Source organism: Patiria miniata, unplaced genomic scaffold (genome assembly GCF_015706575.1).
Source record: "Patiria miniata isolate m_02_andy unplaced genomic scaffold, ASM1570657v1 HiC_scaffold_16, whole genome shotgun sequence".
Taxonomy (NCBI): domain Eukaryota; kingdom Metazoa; phylum Echinodermata; class Asteroidea; order Valvatida; family Asterinidae; genus Patiria; species Patiria miniata.
Window position 1 is genome coordinate 13,218,379 of NW_024037054.1, and position 19,563 is coordinate 13,237,941.

At 40.9% G+C, this 19,563-nt stretch overlaps 2 protein-coding genes and 1 pseudogene across 2 annotated transcripts; 1 reads left to right on the top strand and 2 right to left on the bottom strand.

Moving 5' to 3' along the window:
* Positions 1 to 1,371: 1,371 nt before the first annotated feature.
* LOC119723051 (extracellular serine proteinase-like) lies at positions 1,372 to 6,471 on the bottom strand. Its single transcript, XM_038193533.1, has 8 exons — positions 6,343 to 6,471; positions 5,823 to 5,938; positions 5,393 to 5,530; positions 4,366 to 4,495; positions 3,361 to 3,615; positions 2,611 to 2,795; positions 2,237 to 2,408; positions 1,372 to 1,577 (listed from the first exon to the last, which is right to left on the bottom strand). The coding sequence occupies exons 1-8, from the start codon at positions 6,362 to 6,364 to the stop codon at positions 1,441 to 1,443; spliced, it is 1,155 nt and encodes a 384-aa protein (XP_038049461.1). The 5' UTR covers positions 6,365 to 6,471; the 3' UTR covers positions 1,372 to 1,440.
* Positions 6,472 to 7,569: 1,098 nt separating this feature from the next.
* Positions 7,570 to 11,840, top strand: LOC119723053 (aqualysin-1-like). Its single transcript, XM_038193534.1, has 7 exons — positions 7,570 to 7,687; positions 7,827 to 7,964; positions 8,445 to 8,574; positions 9,009 to 9,263; positions 9,397 to 9,581; positions 9,997 to 10,168; positions 10,900 to 11,840. Exons 1-7 carry the CDS (start codon positions 7,574 to 7,576, stop codon positions 11,034 to 11,036), a joined length of 1,131 nt encoding a protein of 376 aa, XP_038049462.1. The 5' UTR covers positions 7,570 to 7,573; the 3' UTR covers positions 11,037 to 11,840.
* A 1,651-nt stretch (positions 11,841 to 13,491) lies between these two features.
* LOC119723054 lies at positions 13,492 to 16,432 on the bottom strand (annotated as a pseudogene).
* Positions 16,433 to 19,563: the final 3,131 nt, after the last annotated feature.

Below are 19,563 nucleotides of genomic sequence, written 5' to 3' on the forward strand. Positions count from 1 at the left end.
TCGCGCTTTTGTACAAACATTTTCGTACCGGGCAACGGGTTGGAGTGGGTGTTGTTTGCTATCAACTAAGAGATCTTGTTGGATTCCAGAACGAGATTTTAATCACTTCCCTTGAATAATGGCCGTGGGTCAAAGGTCAAGTTTATACGCGAAGGTGCTTTGTGACGTTCCCATGGAAACGTTGTGAACTTCCCGTTCTTTTTCCCACATCAGTCTGCACCAGAAGTGGAATATATTAATGTTTGTCCGGTTTGGGATCTCTACCATTATTAATGGAACGTATTGCAGAGAACGAAACAAATTCAGCTAGTATAGTGATTAACGATGTACTTTTCATGATCAACAAATTTGACTGTATTTTCTCCCTCAATCGAATTCTCAACTAGGGTGTTTTATTTAAACGTCATATTCTATGGGTGTCTGCAAACCTCTGGTTCCCGGTTCCCACATTATGAATTCTATTGACTGGTTTGATATTTTGACCCATATATCCTACATCAGTTGACGCTATATATAGTCAAGTTGGGAGATTTCCTCATGTTTCCTGAGAAAATGGTACATTGGGAAACTCTCACAAAAGAAATTATCTATAGGCCTATGGGGATTAACTAACCAAAATCTACTTTCAGGGTCTTTTAGGGAAAAGTCCCGAGGAAATTGTATTGGCAACAATACAATCAATTTCTTGATTTAAATTTGTTTTAAGGAGGGAGTTATTAAAATTTCAAAAGTTACGAAAACACATGATGAAGTATACAACGCAAGAAATGAAACCAGGACTACACCAACAGCTAATAACAAACAATTTTGTTAAACCTAGACTGATAAAAACCTGAAACTGAAAAAAAAATGTCAAAATCAAAAACAGTTAGTTCTAACATGGTTTTAACTTGATCTAAATAATAGTCTTTAAATTACTAAAATCTGTAAAACAAGGAAAGAACGAGAAATACTATAATAAGAAACAGTAAAACAAAAACAAAATCAAGCTCCATGATCACTTGGTCTTATTAAAATGTAAACAGTGTCACATGTGCTCGCAAAGATGTCTTCCCCCCCCCCAAAAAAAAAATCTCCTGTGAAAAGTGTTTTCCCTAGTCTTTAGCCTACGACTGGATGGTTGAATTTTGTTCCCTTAATAATACAGCAAGTCCCTGGCAAACACGGTCGAGCCGCCGCGGCGGTGGAGGTCGCCATCAACTTACATGAGGACTTCAGTATTGTGCCCTCTATACGCAGCGGCTTTCCCGTGCTTATACACAGCGTTGTACATTGGGTTTTCTCGCCCGCGATGTGTGCACCTTTCTGTCCACGATGGGAATGAGGTACGTCCCATCGTTGGTAGCGCTACCCCCCCCCCCCCCCCCCCCATCGGCGGTATCAATCTTATTAGCGGCAAATGACACTGAATCAAGGGAAACCTCAATGGAAACGGGTTCTTTATATTCTCAGATACAAGTTGGGCGATTCTGGTCCCGGATTGGCTACTCTGTCCCTCAATGCTTTCTTGATCAGGTTGTCTTTGACTTCTGAAGGGGTCAAGTTGGGGTTCCTGCCCAGTTCCAAAGCGGCTGCACCTAGTAAAAAAAATGGCATTGACGAAGTTGCGTAAGAAAACCCAGTTAAGAAAGATCATAATTTTTTTGGTATGAAATTGAAAAGCGACCTTTAATGGTTGCGATAGTGAATGGTTGGGGTTGACCCTGGCATGGTACTGAGAAAAGTAAATGATGAGGATTGCTATTGATATTGAGAATGACCACGACAGCAACACGAAGAAGAAGTAACAGTTATGCCAATGATGGTTGGATTTACAAAGTTTGGCGATGGGGGCGGGGTTATATGTGTTGCAGGGGGAGGGTTGTCCCCACAGTGGTGACACGCCCCCCCACTCCACCCCCCCCCCCTCCGGCAAAACATGAAGTTCTTAATTAAAATTAATAATGTTCCAGGCTGAGTTACTGTGCACACACAAAAATTAGATTAGGGGAAAGCGTCATCTACTGTACTTCACGGTTTTGTGAGTCTTTTCGCTCATTTACCTGGCGCATATGCCCTTTGCAAAGGGGCTGATGAGTGCTATTTTTTTCTTCAAAGGACATTAGTTTGTTTTAAACTGCTTGGTGATCAACATTTCACATGCAGTGAGATACCCAAAAAGCTTTGCGTTTCCTTCGAGGTAATTAGCCGTCACCAGAGGCCTTTGGGTGTATAGAGAGAGGCAAATGAAAGTTACCTGCGACATGAGGGGTAGCCATAGACGTTCCGCTCTTGGTGGCTACGTCTCTGTCGGACTTGATACCAGCACTCAGGATGGAACTACCGGGACCGAAGATGTCAACGCAGGTGCCGTAGTTTGAGAAGTATGATCGAGCGTCGGTTTTCGTCACGGAACCCACAGTAATTGCCTAAAAAATAAATAAGAAAAAATGTGACTGTTTGATTCATCGAGCCAATTACGATATTGGTGAGACACCCAACAGCTTTTGATGAAAATTCAGGAAGGATTTAATCCTTCCTAATACGGAAGATACGGATTACAATAATAGGTATAGGTTCCAACGTCATGCACCGAGGTACTGCAGAGTTATAGTGCCCGAAATCGATTACCTTTTCGGCACTTGCAGGCGATTTACGACAGGCTGAATAATCGTTATTTCCCGCTGATACGACCACAGTGACGCCAGCATTGTGCATCTTGGCCACCACCATGTTCTGAGCGGTGGAGGCAGAACCACCGACTGACATGGAGACTACGGTAGGAGTCTTGGCGTGGACGGCAACCCAGTCCATTCCTACACGGGCCGGGGGGAGAGAATCGGTATTAAGGGCCAATGGGGCTGGTTTGCGCAGAAATTCGGTGAGCTCAATACTACAATTGCTTTGTCTGGCTACAGTTTACCAGCCAGAAGTCGTGTTTATCATTATGGATTGTGATTGGTTGAACTAAAATAACTACTAACACGAAAAAGTGCCAAGGAGCATTTCCTGTAGTGAAACTAGTACCAGTTGGAAATACGGTGTAAATCTGAACATACGGATACAACAAACCGTCGCACATTCTTAACTGTCGGGACTACACAACTGATGTCCCGTGGTATTATTGGGACCGCAGACGCTATGGGAACAGCAGAAATCCCGATAACTCGGTCCTAATTTCTCTAACGATAAAACACTCCCAAATGACGCGGTGAGTCCACCAACTGGCCTTGGAGGCACAATGACTTGGACACGTTTCGCTAGTTATTTGACTCAACACTGGACAGCATGCCATTGACTTTTAGTGATTTTAGAACTTGAACACAACTCCTCCTGAAAAAACAATTCAAAGTAAAGAATAATTCATATCAGTATATGTACCTTCCATGACTCCTGACTTTGTTCCAGACCCACTGCATCCCAGCACTCTCACCGACCACAGAGTGACATTCTTAGCTACCCCGTAAGTCTTCCCGCCCACTGTACCAGCGCAGTGCGTGCCGTGCCCCGTGCAATCCAGTCCCGCCCGACCGTCGTCGTAGATGTCGTAAGCGAAGTGGGCGCGGCCTCCGAATTCCTCGTGGGTGTAATGAATTCCTCCGTCGATGACGTAGACGTGAACACCAGTGCCGTCACCTGACATTGGTCAACCAAAGAAAGTTGGCTTTTCATCCAATATCCAAGATTTGAAAGGTAGGCCAACGCATAAGTAAAATGTGTTTAAATAAATAGCACATCATAGGCTTATCTTTATGCTCATAGGCATATCTTTACTTCTCGTTCCCCTGTCGTGTAGGCCCTACCATCACCTACACCGCTCGATTTGTTGTGTCATGTCAGTCATACTGTTTTTTTTTCTTCAAAATGGCTGGTAACGGTCCAGTATTGGCACAATCTGGTTTACCATTATTATTAAATTTCTCCTTTAAATAGTTGCATGTTTTGCTTTTGGCTTTGTGGTAAGCGCATTCCATAAAAACGGGGGATACAACTTTTACTCTTCTCTGTAGACCCTATTAACAAAATGTTGCAATAAAGATACCGCATAACGACATGATTGGTATATTCACAACATTTTTACGGCGGTGTGCATGTAGAATGGGAAACCGGACCCATGTCAGGGCCCTGGTAAGACGGTAGCCTATACAATTCTCCTAGCCCAAGTTTAGAAATGTTGATAGTCAAATTTTATATAAAGCGAGGCATTATAGCCATTATTAATGGTTATACATATACGTAGGCATATTTGAAAATGTTCTCAACTTCTTTTTTGAGTGGTATGTTTGCAGGGCAGTCCTCTTTCATACACCACTGCTCCCAAGCGCAATATTGGTTCCCAATAACCCCTGGGGCGCCTGACAAACAACGCTAAAATCTTTGTCTAACCTTGGGGGTTGAACTTTTCATCGAGGGGGAGATCGTCCTGATCTATACGGTCCAGTCCCCACGATCCCACGACGTCCGCGTATACTCGTCCATCTTGCTCAACATACTCGACACCATCTATGGAACGAACCTGCAATATAAAGTGAACCACAATTATATCCTTAATTCTACACGCTGTTGTGGATCTTTCAGCCGCTTGAAATAGACTGGCAGTTGCAGGCCACAATCCATGCCAATTTAAATGGTCTCTACAATGAACTTGTCCAACTTTCTACTCCTCTTAAATGTATGAAAACTATTTGACATCCCTTTTTGGTTAATTTTATTGAAAAGCGCACTTTAGTCTTTAAACATTTAAACTGTTCCATTCTTTTCTGGACAACTGAGGGCGCTGTTGCTATGATGTCATTTCAGGAAGACACTGTTCAGTACAGTTTAGGGGGTTTCTACTCAAATTGTGAACCCACAGTGTTGATCATTAAAAACATTTGTGAGAAACGGTTGCTCATTGGCTAACTGTGATGTACTTACACAACAACGATTCACCAAAGAAAAAAATGTTGATGACTGCAGCACATTATCCAAACTTCTAGCAAACTTTTGTGCTGAAATAGCTGTAACGTTGAGGTTTCTACCCGGAATGACATCACCTTTTTGCTCATGAATATGCCTATTTCATCAGCACAAAAACCAAAAAGGCACCAAATACTCAAAATTGAAAATAAGGTTTAATTGGACAAACAGGTGCATTTTTAAGGATTGCATATTAAACATTACATTGTAGGCCCCTATGAGCCCTTTAAACGGATAAGGAGACTTCGATTCGGGCAGTAAGACAAACTAAATAGCAAAATGTCTCAATTCAAGAAAGAAAGAGCTAGTATCAGAATCAGGGAATCAAGAAAAATCAATTCCTCTGCACGAGATAAGCCAACCGTAAAAATTATTAATATCAACCGAAAGCACTTTTTAAAAACCTTTCCTCTTGATCTTGTTCGCGCACTTCTTGTTGGTGCTTGAAACTCACCGAATCTACTTGATCATCTGGCATATCCACAACTGCCATACCGAAGACGTTAGATGTTCTCTTGATGGCGTTTGGAAAACCAGATCGCGTCAGTTGCTCTTTGAATTCACCTTTCAGAAAAGCTCTTGCATGCTTGTCCTGTTCGCGAAAACCAAATATAGTCGACAGAGACAGGAGAGATGTGCTGGTTTGCATGATGTAAATTTAAAGCTTCTCATTTTTGACGTAAATAATTTCATGATTGCAAAGTTAATCTCATGTCGAAAAAAACTCATTTGGTATGAGAAACAAGCTTATTTATGAATTCGAAACGAACTGTGGGAAAGCCGTCATACCAAGCACAGAGCCATATATGCATGGTTACCCCAGTCGTCACACATTTGTGAATCAATCAAGTAAAAGTAAAATGAAAGGTTTGTTTTAACAATACCTTGATCTTGACGATGTAGCGATTTGGTATCGGTTCTTCATCGTAATACAAAGGCGCTAGCGGATCACAGCTTACCAGGGCGAAACATGCACACAAAAGAAGCAGCACACTCATGACTAAAAGAAGAAAAGACAATGCATGAGTTCCACAAGAACAATAAACATTACATGTTAACTAATCCTAAGTCAAGAAATCATGGCTGAAAACAGTAAAATGGTTTATTGATCAGATGATGCCTTAATTGGTAAGGTAATGAAGATCATGGCGACAAATAATTGACACGATCGAAAATGACGGTATTAAAGATTAACGACAGTAGTGAACTAAGCTATGTTACAAGCGGAGACAGGAATAGATCTACTGCAAAACCGATAAAGTGACGAATTTAAAAGCCCCAAACTCATCACCTCGCGAATGAGAAACACTTACCTAAATGGCGCAAAGTGCACACAAAACGATGTTAATAGGCCTATATGTGTTTTTTCTTTTCAAAATTTAGACGTAAGGTTTGTTTTCTTACCTGATCTTCGTTGTATTTTCATGCTTCAACACACAACAGAAACCGTTTCACGAACACAGCCGTCTTCGTTGACCCTAACAGACTTGATAATGGTTGGAGCTAATCCATGTAGAGTCAATAGTGCGGGACTTCAGTGAGACCTATCGGGCGCTGGTTTTCATCTTTAACCTTTGTACCGATGTATCGTTAACCGATGTACGGGGTACGCAGGTACCACAAAAATAGGTTATGTATATTTATCTTACTGACTAATTAGCATATTTGAGTTTCACAAATAACTGCGTAATCAAGGTCATATAACTTTTAACGATAGAAAGAAACTATCGTGCAAAATGTACTTTGGTTTACAAGTTTCGAACGGCGCAACGTACGTGCACTCCGCCAATAGATTTACATATTGTCAAATTTAATTTTCTCGTTCAAGCTTAACCTACTAACATTTTCTGTTAGAGTTGTGCGTTTTCTGTAAACGGTACGCTGTTTAGAAACTTTACTCGAGATTTGTTGGTCCGAGCAGGGAGAGTTGATAAAATAACGAATGTCAGATAAAGCGTGTACTCACATAGTGTATTTTCATGGTATAGTTTAAGGGCAGGACAACAAAAGAATGCCAAAGGTCAATTGTTTGACAAATGACACGGACTGGAACTGTTGAAGTTATACTCAATTTAACCCCCAAAAATTATCTCGTATACATTATTTGTTACTGGTAGACCGCTATGGATTTCTGTACTCAGAAACTAGTACAGTGTCAGCTTGAGTCAGTATAACCATACAACACAAGAACAAAGTGAAGGACAAAGCCTCTGTGGTACAAGGAGACGACTGGTAGCAAGGATTTGTGTTGCTCGTGCAAGTTTAAACGTAAGTCAAGTACGTCCACGTGTTACATATTTTAGTAACAGTCTTAGGCCATCCAGAAATTTCGCATCAGCATCAATGGAATTAATGTAAATCAAAAACTGAATTGTAAGGGGTAGTAATGTCAAAATTGTTTTCCTAATTTATGCTCGCTTTTAGTCATAAATTCAAAATTAAATTGAACCAAATTAAATTCGATTAAATTTAAACCCACTTTGTTTAGTTTCGTACTTAGGACTTTCCTAATATTAGGACTTTTCTTATTTATGACTTTTCTAATTTAAGAACTGTCTATCTCATAAGCTATATACACCCTCTTCGATTGATTGTATACAAAAAATACCTTTTGATCTTTTGTAGGAAAACTACCATGAAGTCTTTGCTATTTTTATGTCTGTGGTTGGCGATAGCTAGCTGTGATCCATTGGCTCCTTTGTATGAAACTGACGATCCTGTTCCCAACAGCTACATCGTCAAGATCAAGGTACAAATCTGAAACGACGGCTTTAACTTCAGAATACGTAACTTAGACGTTTAGAACACATTCAACCCACATAAAATATTTGGTAGTCGACCCAAAGAACAATATTATGCCTCTTCTTTTTCTCTGCACCTTTTGACAGGACAGTGTCGCACGGAGCTTTATCAATGGACAATTCCAAAACCAACTTGAGAGATCTGGATTTCCAAACGCAATTAAAAGAACCTCGACCTTGTCCAATACAATCGTAGTGGCTATTCCACATGATAAGGTTGACATGGTGAGTTTCAACGGCTATAACTTGCTTTATAATTACGACTACCAATCCAAATACTTACAAAACATAATTCATTTAAAATGAATTGCAAAACGATGTGAATGAAATTTGTAAAAGGTTTTAAATTTCTATGGGAAGTAGAAACATTATCTGGTGGTGCTTATTTTGTAATAGAAATCCAATGTTGATTTCTGTTCCGTTTGTTCATGCTAAAAAAAATTTCAAAAGAAATAGAAGGCAATATTTCTAACTATAGAGCATAAGCTTGCTTTAGGTAACAATAGACTACAATTTTCATTGAAAGTCGGAGTAAAAGACCTTCATCTAAAGTAGTTTGGTCGCTAATATTGTCAAGAAGTCAGCTGCCTTTACTCCAAAATGGTTCTATTTCTAGGTTGTTAAGACCAGACATAATCACACATAGGAAACAAGGGTCATGAAGAATCAAGGATATGACTACCGATACCAACTATTCTATTTCAGGTTCGTTCCATGGAGGGCGTTGAGTACGTTGAGCAAGATGGCTACGTCTATCCTGATGATGTTGGGTCTTGGGGAATCGACCGTATAGATCAGAATGATCTCCCCCTCGACGATAGTTACGAACCAGGAAGTAAAGATTTGACCCAGTATCTAGCTTTTATGGGGCCTGACACTTTCCCGGGTCAAAATGACCAAGAAAAGGAGTCAATTAGTTTGGCCTGGAAAAGTGTCAGGCCCCGTATGGGACTCGGATTTCGGGTCAATTCTGATCCGGGGCTTTTTAGAGTGTGAAAAATCAAAAGGAATCGGGAACTTTGCTTCGTCCCCGCTTCGGCTTTAGGAGATTTTAGGCTCCTCACTTGAACGACTCCTAAAGAAAACAATTGCAAAATTAGCGTTAATTTCTATTTTAGTCTGGACTTTAAAGGATGATAGAAGATTCTTATAAGCCGGAGACAGAGCAGTCTCGGAAACCCCGCAACATTCCTGATCGCGCATGGAAGCCACATTTTGTTGATCTACTCATTTAGGACCCTGATTCATTCACTCTGTCCATCGCTATAGGTGACGGTGAGGGAGTTGACGTCTACGTCATAGATACGGGCATCCTGTATGACCATGAGGAGTTCGAGGGTCGAGCATTCTTTGGCCAGGACTTCATAGAAGACGGCAGGGCGGGCTTGGATTGCCACAGTCACGGCACTCACTGCGCGGGGACCATTGCTGGCAAGACTTACGGTGTGGCAAAGAAAGCTAATGTCTGGTCGGTTCGGGTCTTTGCTTGCTCCGGTGGAACTCCCAAGTCTATTGTTATAGCAGGTAAAATAATTTGGGGGCTTATACTCCAATCAGCGCTTAATGCAATGATATCGATACCCCATCCAGCATAATTATTATCTGAAGCACCAAACTTGCACATATTTCAGGTCATTCCTGTTTGTTTTCTCCACAGCTATGGAGTGGGTAGCTGAGAATGGCAAGAGCCCTGCTATCGTTTCCATGTCTCTCGGGGGCTCATTCTCTGTAACTCAAAACAACGTGGTGTCTCGTTTGTTCAACGTTGGCTTTACAGTCGTTGTTGCCGCGGGCAACGCCAACATACCAGCGTGTCAACGATCACCAGGAAGCGCTCCTAAGGTAAATGCCTACTAATTGGAGCTCATGTCAAGTGTGAACTTTTCATTTGAGGTCCTATGGTTTTAAAACATAATTTTACTGTTGTGGTCAGTTTTGTACCGTCATTTTAGCCGGCACGTAAATCCCGGGAGCGGTGGATAGAGAATATCCGCCCTTGGGCTAATATAATGATCTTCTTAACTAAAGTATCTTATTGTTCTTTTGGTTCTCTTCCGTTAGGTTGTACGGTTTGCAAATGAAGATAAGTTTACAACTCAAGGACAATTAGTCCTCTTCATTTTGGTGTCTGTGTAGGCCTAAATACACCATAAGATCGCAAATGTAAATGTTGATGCCACCATTTTAGTGGTTTTTTCCGATCTTACCATGGGTAAAAACAGATGAATACTAAAAAATGCCTTGACGTTCGTATCAGTCCATAACAGTGGGATCTACGACAGATACCGATGCCCGGTCCTATTTCTCAAACTACGGGACCTGTGTGGACATCTTTGCCCCGGGGAGCTCCATCCTGAGCGCCGGTATAGAATCAAACCGAGACGTCTCAACCAAGAGCGGTACATCCATGGCATGCCCACACGTCGCTGGTGAGTACAAGAGATTCATGTTCGCTCGTACTTACCATCCTAGTAAGGCAAGGGCGCTAGTGTAGGTTGGAAAAAAACATCCGTCCCCGTTGGAGAAAGGGCGGTGAAAATACGAGCAAGGGATTCATGATACCTATAGTGGGGCAGATAGGGGAAATATTTGGGGGAGTTGTGCCGTTGGTGATATGTACAAGCTTGGAATTTGGCAAACAGTCAGAGTATGCATGATCACGATATTTGGCTTTATAGGACCATTGCAGATTTGTCCTTATTAAAAAAAAAATATAGGTATACATTAACAAACAATTTTCCAAATTTTCAAAAGGACTACTTTTGCTTGTTATATTCTACCTATATTTTTTTTCAAAAGACAAATCTGCGATGGCCCTATAGCCAAATAATATATAAGTAAGTATGCCATGAAAAAGATATTATCTTTCTCATGACTGAGAAAGATGTTTCGTTCTCATGACGGCAAGCAATTTTTTCAAAATTTCAAAATGACTACTACTGTTTGTTATTCTACCTATATTTTGTTCCAAGGACAAATCTGCGATGGCCCTATAGCCAAATACCTTATAAATAAGTATGTCATGAGAAAGATATAATCTTTCTCATGACATAGCCTACTCCGACTGTGTGCCAAATGCAATGATTGTATCACGAAAGGCACAATTATTACATATATTACATTATTGATTAATTTGGTATTTCTTTATTATAATCAACAGGTGTAGCAGCCTTGGAGCTTGGTAAGAACAAGAATCTGACCCCAGCTGACATCACGGAGATTCTCTTGAGTAAAGCTGTCAAGGATCGCGTAGCTAATGCCGGACCAGAGTCACCGAACCTTCTCCTCCGAATTTAAAAGATGACAGCTAGATAGATGCACATTCCCTGTTGGGTAGGCTGCGTCGATCGAAGTTTAATAAAAGAATATATATAAATTTAGGTAGTGTTCACCAGTTATTGCTTTGCCGAATTTTCTGACACTTTGTCCATCTTCAGGGTGTAGCGAGGTTGAGGAAACACGGAGAACTCGCGGAAAACTTGTCGATCGAAGTTCGTTCGTCCGTCACTTTTGTTTGGTTTATATAATGTTCATTGTCATGAACATTTATATTTCATGGCGTGACAATTCACATAATTTGTGTTACTTTTCGTTAGTTTTGGAAATCAATTATGCAACCTAAACTTCACGCCATCTAGGATTACGTGTAAGTTTCAGAAAGTAACAAGGACATGTAAAAAAAAAAACCATATAAACTTACTGGATAATCCGCAATACGGAATGTTTCAGATTTTATGTTATCTTAACTAGGCATTGCAACTGAAGTCACAACTCAAAATGGCTAGACGTACTATTAAACCGGAGTCCGGGCTGTCCAGAGACTTTATGGAAAATGTCAAATAAAGGAAGTAGGCCTATCAGGCTTCAATTTGGATAAAGACTTTTAAAAGAGTTTCACATTAAATAATGTGCTCCATGACTACATTTTGATTTGGATTTGTTAGTTTCATGAGTTATCGGGCACTATAGTAAAAGTGGGCTTTATGTGTTTATTATGTTAGTTGTTTCGTGACAATGTTCCGTCGTGGTCACCAGCGCGCATCGATCCCCGGTCCACTTATTTGGTGGTTTCGTCAGGGGCAGCAGCGCAGTTATTTCCAACGTACACCGCGTGTTTTCACGTTCATTGTAATTATTACGTTCACACCATCTTTCAAATAATAAGTTCCTTTCCATTTGTTCATATTAACATGAAATGTGATCGTCCACATTGACTTGATAAGATTGTGACATTGTAATTCAAAAAAAAATTAAATCGTGTTTTCGTAACTCACGCCATGCTCACACCGCGACGAACTGATTCTATTTTTACCCCAGATATACCTCTTACAAAAATCAAACGCTGATGCAAAGCACAGGACGGCACTAGACTATTCCTCATTTGCATACGTATTCAAATATTTTGCACATGCAAATGATCCAATACTATTCCTCATTTGCATATGTATTCAAATATTTTGTACATGCAAATGATCCAATACCAGGGTGAGAGAGCAGGTAGTAGTGGGCGCGTACTGCTCGACACCCTTGGAACGAGGTTGTGCCCAGCTGCCTCCAGTGCCTAGTCGTTTGAGGGAGACAAACGTAACTTGTGATCGAGATGGTGGCCAGGCGGTTTATAACGTAAAGCGGAATTATAATTATTTCAGAATACCGACACTGATCTGGCTCAAGACTTTTGACGTCTGGCTTATACGGGGTGATTTTGGACATCAAAGTGGCACTACGTGTCTTATTTTAAGTGATTTGTTTTATGAGTTACGTGTAGTTGTATGACTTCGCTCGAACCCTGCCCTGTTTGCATGGCTGGGAGTACGAGCTATAGTTGTATGAGATCATTCACCGCCAAAATGGATATTGCAGTTGAGGGCGCTATCACAAATTCGGTTTAAAGCCTATTAAAATGGCCATCAGTCATGCTCCTGGCTGGATGAAGACTATAACTTTCAACTTTATTGTGCATTGCAATGGAGGGTGTACACCTATATTTCAAATTTAAAAGAGAGTCGCCACCATAGGTCTAGATCGAGTCATTCATTATTATATCGGCGATAGGAGAACAATCTGACCCCGTGAGTGCACTCAAAACCCAAGATCATGTGCGAGGTCCAATTCAAGGCAATTTAGATCTGGACACAAACCAAATACAGCTCCCAAGAAAAAGAAAATGTGTAAACGTTCAGTTGTCCTGAAGGGATCAAGTCTTGGCCCGTAGTAGTTCAGTCATCATCAGTAATTGCGATCCTTATTAAAGGGAATGTACAACATTTGATTTTGCTGCAATTTTCAGAAATAAATCGATTTGGAGGATGAGTATGTTATAGCAAATGTTGTTAAAATGACCCTTTTTCACGTTTTGGGGTTGTAGATGGTGGAAAAACCAAGAAAACCAATCATGTTCTTGTAGTCTGGTTCCCTGACCCCACTTAAGATGAAGGAGCAATTTATAGACTTTGGGAAATTTTTGAACAATAGTCAGTTTTTTTCAAAGCTGGTCGGCCGACCAGCGTTGGAAAAAATACCATTTTTCTTGAAAATGTCAGCACACCAGGAGCCACGATTTTACAGGACTGTCATTCCCTAACAATCCAGTAAGGTATTTCGTGATAATTTGATCGTTTCGTTTCGTGATGTTTGCAAATGTTGTATCTTCCCTTTAAACTTAGCCATTTTACAAATAGGCCTAAATTAATTGGGCAGATCAGACCCAACAAAGACTTGCACAGTAAGAGTGACGACTGCAGACAGAGAATAACATGCCCGTATATTCTTTATTTTCTCTGTTGGTTAAATAATGTTTCAAGCTGAAAGCAAAATACTTATTTTAAATAGCTTTTTACCTCTGAAGAAGGCCCGATAAAGCTGAAATATCATGCCACTAGTTTTGTTTTCCATTTGTATAGTAAGGTCAACCCAGTCAGTGAGCAGTTGGCAGCAGTTCAATTAATTTCCATATTTAAATATCTGACAGTAATTGATAATCAAAATGATATAACTTTTTAATAAAAATAATTGATATAACTATTAAAAATAAATATAAAGTATATAATTGGCAACCCTTAACCGTTTTTAAATTATAGAAATCGTCTTGAGATATCCGTGAAATGCAGAAAGACACAAACAAGTCCCAAGATTACATCAGTGGTCATCAGATTTGTTGCCCAAAATTAAACCCATTAACCGAGTGGTGATTCCAGTGCGAAAATCAAACGAACAACGTTGAATAACGCTGAATAAAAAAAACCGCAAATGTTTTGCTTGCCTTGAAAATGATGGTGCAAACGAAATCGTGCAAGTTAATGTTTTATATCTATTTGGGGCGTGTTAAAACATCTACGATTAAAAGTGTGCATTGTTACAAATGCGTACACGCTGCTAAATAACAAACAAAGAGAAACCGAAAAAGGCACACTCAACCAACATTAACTATTAATGTGAAGTACGTTGTTGGAGATGTTTCTCAGTGGATATTTGCCTAGTTATACCAAACAATTCTATTTCATTAGCCCCTTGAAAATATCCACAAAATAACTCAGTTTTTTATTGGTTTGTGAAGTAAGTTGTTCGAGATGTTTCTCAGTGAATATTTGCTAAGATATAACAAACGGCTCTATTCAATTAAAAATGTCTACAAAGTAATGCAGTTTGTTTGTTGGTTTGTAAACGGTTTTCCAGTTTATATGTTTTTCTCAAAAATAAAAGAGGAGAGAACCTTGAAGTTTACCAAATAGCTTCATAGATTGTGCACAGTCTTGTGTTAAAACATAATATGCAAAAGGGGGTTAATTAGGTCACGCTTTGTCCCTGGTGGTCGCAGCAAACTTGTCTCAAGCAAAAAAAAAGATAATATGATAATTAACCTCATCAGCCTCATATAAAGCTGTTGATCTATCATGCGACTAGTAAAATATAAATATAAGACTAAGTGTCGGAAACAAACGCTCTCCCTATTACAATCGGGCTTTTCCACCTATTAAAATGTATCCTTGCCCCAAACGAATGCAATAATGTCCCATGAGCTATAAACCCCCGTGGACAGTGTCTTGCTTTAAGAAAAGTGCACAATATCCTTTGGACCATAGTGTACATATTGGAATTGACTCATTTTTAATGAATTTGTTACAAAGCCAGGAAAGCGTGGAGTGTTGCAGCAAGGCAGATTGCAGTGAAAGACAACGTTACAATGTTGCCATCATTGCCATTACTACTTGTTATTACCAGTAGGACAGGAGTATGACTCAGGCGGTTCGTAAGCCGGACATTCCTCCCCATTCATACAGGCCATGATCTTCTCAGCTTCACGTTTACCGCTACGAGTTGCCCCAATGATGTACCCATTGAACATCGGATCAGTGTGCTCGCCAGCAAAGAAGATGTTCCCAACACGGGACTGGATCTGCTTAAAACCCTCGGTGGAGACCTCAACTGGCCAGTTGGAGTAGGCGCCGTAGTGAAGCGGGTTGGTGTCCCAATCAGTCACGTAGATAGCTGTAGCCTCGGGGACTGTGGCATCGGGATACATGTTGCGCATCACAGCCTCAACTTCAGCTTTGGTCTCGGCCAGGGGTTGGTTCTGGATCCTGCGGGCTTCATCTCCAGTCACGAAGCCTACGAGGATGTTAGTACCAGCCGGAAACAGTCCAGGAGCGTTCAGGTTAGAGAAGGCGGGAAAGTAGCCACGACGCTCGCTGGCATACATGATCCACTCATCATCATCCCAGAACTGATTTGGGAACTTGACGAAGACCTTGGCAAAGGATGCCATGATGAATTGGAATATTTTGACAATCTTCCAGTCTGGGAGGGCTGGCTGAAAGTCAATGACGTCGTTCTGCAGGACTCCAAGACTAACCGTGACAAGGGCATGGTCTCCTGTGTAGACGGTGCCGTCTGCACACCTCACTTCCACTCCGTTACTTGATTTATCGGTGACCGACACTACAGTCTTATTCAAGCGAAGATGATTCTTGTAAGGATCCATCATAAGCCAAGGTGTAATCTCCTCAAAGATGCGTTTGAAGCCGCCCTGGTCAGTGACAAACAAGTTGCCACCTGTGGCAGAGATTGTCTGGATAGGAGTAGTAGATTTGAGGGAGGTGACGGCCGGGATATCTGCCCACTCGAAATCAAAGTCGAAGAATTCGATGGCTTTATGGATTGGTGTTGTGGGTTTCCAGCCGGCTAGACGAAGGGCGGCTCGAAGGGAAATGTCTTCACGACACTCTTCGTTTAACTCGCTACCGATCTCCTCCAATCGCTCCAAGGCGTGTTCCATATCTTCCCAGATCGGATCAGCTTCTTCGCTCACATCGTGCCCGGTCTCGTTGCGGATGATGACAGAGTCGAAGTCTGATTCGTGGTACTTGATGGAGAGTCTCTCGACCCAGTCGATGATTTCGGTACCCGGGGGCTGGGCCCAGTTAGCCCCAGCCTCAACCTGCACCCCAGCAAAAGTAACATCGTGGACTCGCCCACCGAAGAAATCAGCAGCTTCGATAATGATCAAATCATCCATACCTTGGTCGTGGAACTTCTTGGCGGCTTGCAAACCTGCCGCACCTCCGCCGATGATCAGAACCTTAGCACAGTTATCATCGTAGTTTTGAGCCAAACCCAGTTTCACAGCAACAAAGCAAAGCGATAGGAAAGCTGTGGCCTTTGCCATTTTGGTATGTGAACTGCAATATGCTGCTTTCTACTATGGATCAAGGTATAATATACAGTCCCTAAGATACACCACTGCCACAAAAACGTTCACTTGCCGCATGCATGTAAGGGGAAGTTGGGTGCGCACTAATTTATGAGAATTACTACGCGAGCTCATTAGCATCAAAAGTGCTCCCCCAACACCCAACTGTTTTTGAAAAGGAGGCTGGTTTTTTTTGGGGGGGGGGGTAAAAGGGAGGGTCGGATTGTGTGAATATAGCCGAGACTTAACTCCCTGGATTTTGGGCTTCCATCTGAGGGCAGACTTGATAAAATTACCGTTGAAAAATTGGTCCTATTTGCCTGAGAAAGTGGAGGGATACCATCTGTAAAACGGCTGCATGTAGGCCATGGGAACTATCACTTCCCGGGAGGTGAATTTGTTTTGGTGTGAATATTTAAAATTGTTATTGGCTAATCTACCCAAAATTTAAAAGAAATTGGAAGATAAAGGACGAAACAATAATTTAAGTGAGGCTTGCATTTGGCCCTGGAGTTTGTTGCTTTTACACTGTTTTCATTGGGTACCCATTAATGCGCACGTTCCATACACATGGCCTACATTATTGGATTTAACTTGGACTAGTCAATTATTGCTTATTTAGTTATTTATTCATGCGACTGAAAATACAGTCCTGTGTATACAGAACATGCTCAAATCCACTGCACGCATCAAAATACGCTGCTGACGGGTTGACAGCCGTGAATTAGTCAGGCCGTGAATTAGGACTGCTCATGAAGGCAAAATAAACAATGCCAAACTGGAAAATTGTGGACAAACATCAGCTGTTTCGAATGCCCTTTTAATGAAACGTCACATGAAGTGTATGGCATCACAATGAAGTCACTTGAATGTCCATCTATAATACATCCCGGCATAGGTACATATCAAGTTAAAACCAAATAGAACCCATAGTTATTTAGGTATAGTCCTTAGAAAAGCGCAGGCCCGTTTCATTTGACGTCAGATGACTGTGATGAGTAAAACAAAAGCACATTAAAAACACACAGAAACCTTGTACCTCATCCAGCTATTTTAGTCCAATTATGCTTATTGGTCTTAAGAAGTGAAAAAAAAGCAACATAATTGTGGCACTTCTTATGTTTAATTTGATAGTTTCGTCAGGTAACATTTGATTAAACACTTATTATTTCCTCGCCCCCAGTGCAGCCCCGATGTCCTTTCTTATTAAGTCATTCTCAATGTTACATGTAATTGGATTACAAATGACAACATAATCAACCATTACCACAAGTTTGTGGGATTATTGTGTCAAAATTAATTTGAACTTGTTTATGCCCTAGCCACGCCCTAGGCCACACCCCAACCTCATCTTCCCAATTCCTCCATTTTTTAAGGGCTATTCTGCTTCATGCAGCTGAACAGGTTAATGATGGACATCTGTGTAAGTTTTTTGTTTGTTCAAACTGTGCAATCACCATATGGCCTACTGTGGTCCAATGGTTACGGTGTTCGACTCGTGTGCCGTGGTACATGGGATCGAATCCTGACCATGGGAACATGGTGCTTGTGCTCTTGGGCAAGGCACTTTACCTTTATTGCTTCGTTCTTCGGATGGGACGTAAAGCCGTAGGTCCCGTGTGTTGTGTAATGCACGTTAAAGACTCCAGTAACCCTTTGCGCTAAGAGAAGGGGTTTGCCCTGGTGTTTCCGGCAATGTCTGCAATATGTGCCGCAGCACCCAGAAAACCCTTATAAGGTGCTACCAAATTGTTGGTAGATACGTGCGCTATAAAAAATAAAAACCTCCGGTATTATAGTATTATTATTATGTATTGATAGAATATCAATAAAAACATAAATAAGCGATATCCAAAATTTCCCAACCCTGAGAACTAGAAGGTGTCACCATTCAAGTTCTTCAAAAGTATGGCCTCCTTGCTTGGGATATGCAAAAAGAAAGACACACATAATCCAACAAAATACAGTTCATCCCTCTGACTGACGCACACGCTTTTGTTTTACTTTACTTCCGAGGACAATGCTTTGTGTTTTCCTTTGTCCCTGTAATATAACACCCTCCCATAGTCTAAGCACACAAACCTACTACAGAGGACCGTTTTGAACAAAAGGCCCGACTCCCGAGAACTCAAATGATCTGTTGTTCTCCCTGTGTGTGTGTCCTCGGGGTTATTTAGAGTACACTATAGCACGTTTTGTGTTGTAATTGATACGCTAATAAGTAAGGTCGGTAAATTAACAGCACAGATGGGGTAGTCGGATTAGGTGCTCCAACGATGGATGCACTGTAAACGATCTGTTCCACGTCCAGGTGATCTATATGTACATGTAAATACAATTGTATTTTGAGAAGTCAGTTGGTTGAATGTAGGCCTGTTTGTTTTTGCACTTTTTACATCTGTTGGAGAAATTGAGAAACTTCCTCACAAATAACTACGGACATGCACCAAAGACAAGCCTCGTGAATCAATTATATCTGGCACGGAACATACTCAAATTCAAATTTATCAGCCTTTCAGCAGCTGTTAACTACGCGCTATAGGCTACTATGACTAAATTGGATACACGCGACACCCCGGTATGACTTAAAACTCCAGCTGTTGAATTAGTGGCTTATATTCGTTCATATATTCGTTATATATCTACAATCAAGGTTTCACATTTACCCGTTCAAGAACAAAGATGGGGTCTGAGGGGTTGAATGTAAGTTTATATGACGGTTGAAAATACATTGTAATGTAAACGTTTGTATGTGTATTATGCGTTTACAATTTAATTTACGTACTGCACGAACATGTATAATAACTGGTTGCATCTTTTCTGTTTGATTGACTAAAGTACAGATTGACCAGGTACAATTTACAATTGCGGCACAACTTGAATTTTGGCCGTTTTGAGATGAAGTCACTTTGGGGTTATTGGGGGCGCTGTTTCCATTTAACGAACTTTCAAGTCCATAACGCCTTCCGTTTTAAACATAGGGCGTATCGCTAGCAAAATTATGCATGTATTATTCAGTTTCTTGACAAAAGGGCGTTTATTGACATTGTATCCTGTTTTGTGCTAGATTGTACCTGATGTGACGAGGCAAAAGGGCGTATATAAGATGTTATCCTTTTTTTTTCTTATTACATA

Coding starts and splice junctions, on each gene's coding strand:
- LOC119723051 (XM_038193533.1), bottom strand. CDS start 6,364: ATGAAAATACAACGAAGATCAG. Junction 3,616..4,365: donor TGAAAAGTTCAACCCCCAAG/GTTAGACAAAGA, acceptor GACCAATGTCAG/GTGACGGCACTGGTGTTCAC. Junction 2,796..3,360: donor AAAGTCAGGAGTCATGGAAG/GTACATATACTG, acceptor CGGCCCGTGTAG/GAATGGACTGGGTTGCCGTC.
- LOC119723053 (XM_038193534.1), top strand. CDS start 7,574: ATGAAGTCTTTGCTATTTTTATGTCTGTGGTTGGCGATAGCTAGCTGT. Junction 8,575..9,008: donor CGATAGTTACGAACCAGGAA/GTAAAGATTTGA, acceptor CCATCGCTATAG/GTGACGGTGAGGGAGTTGAC. Junction 10,169..10,899: donor GGCATGCCCACACGTCGCTG/GTGAGTACAAGA, acceptor TATAATCAACAG/GTGTAGCAGCCTTGGAGCTT.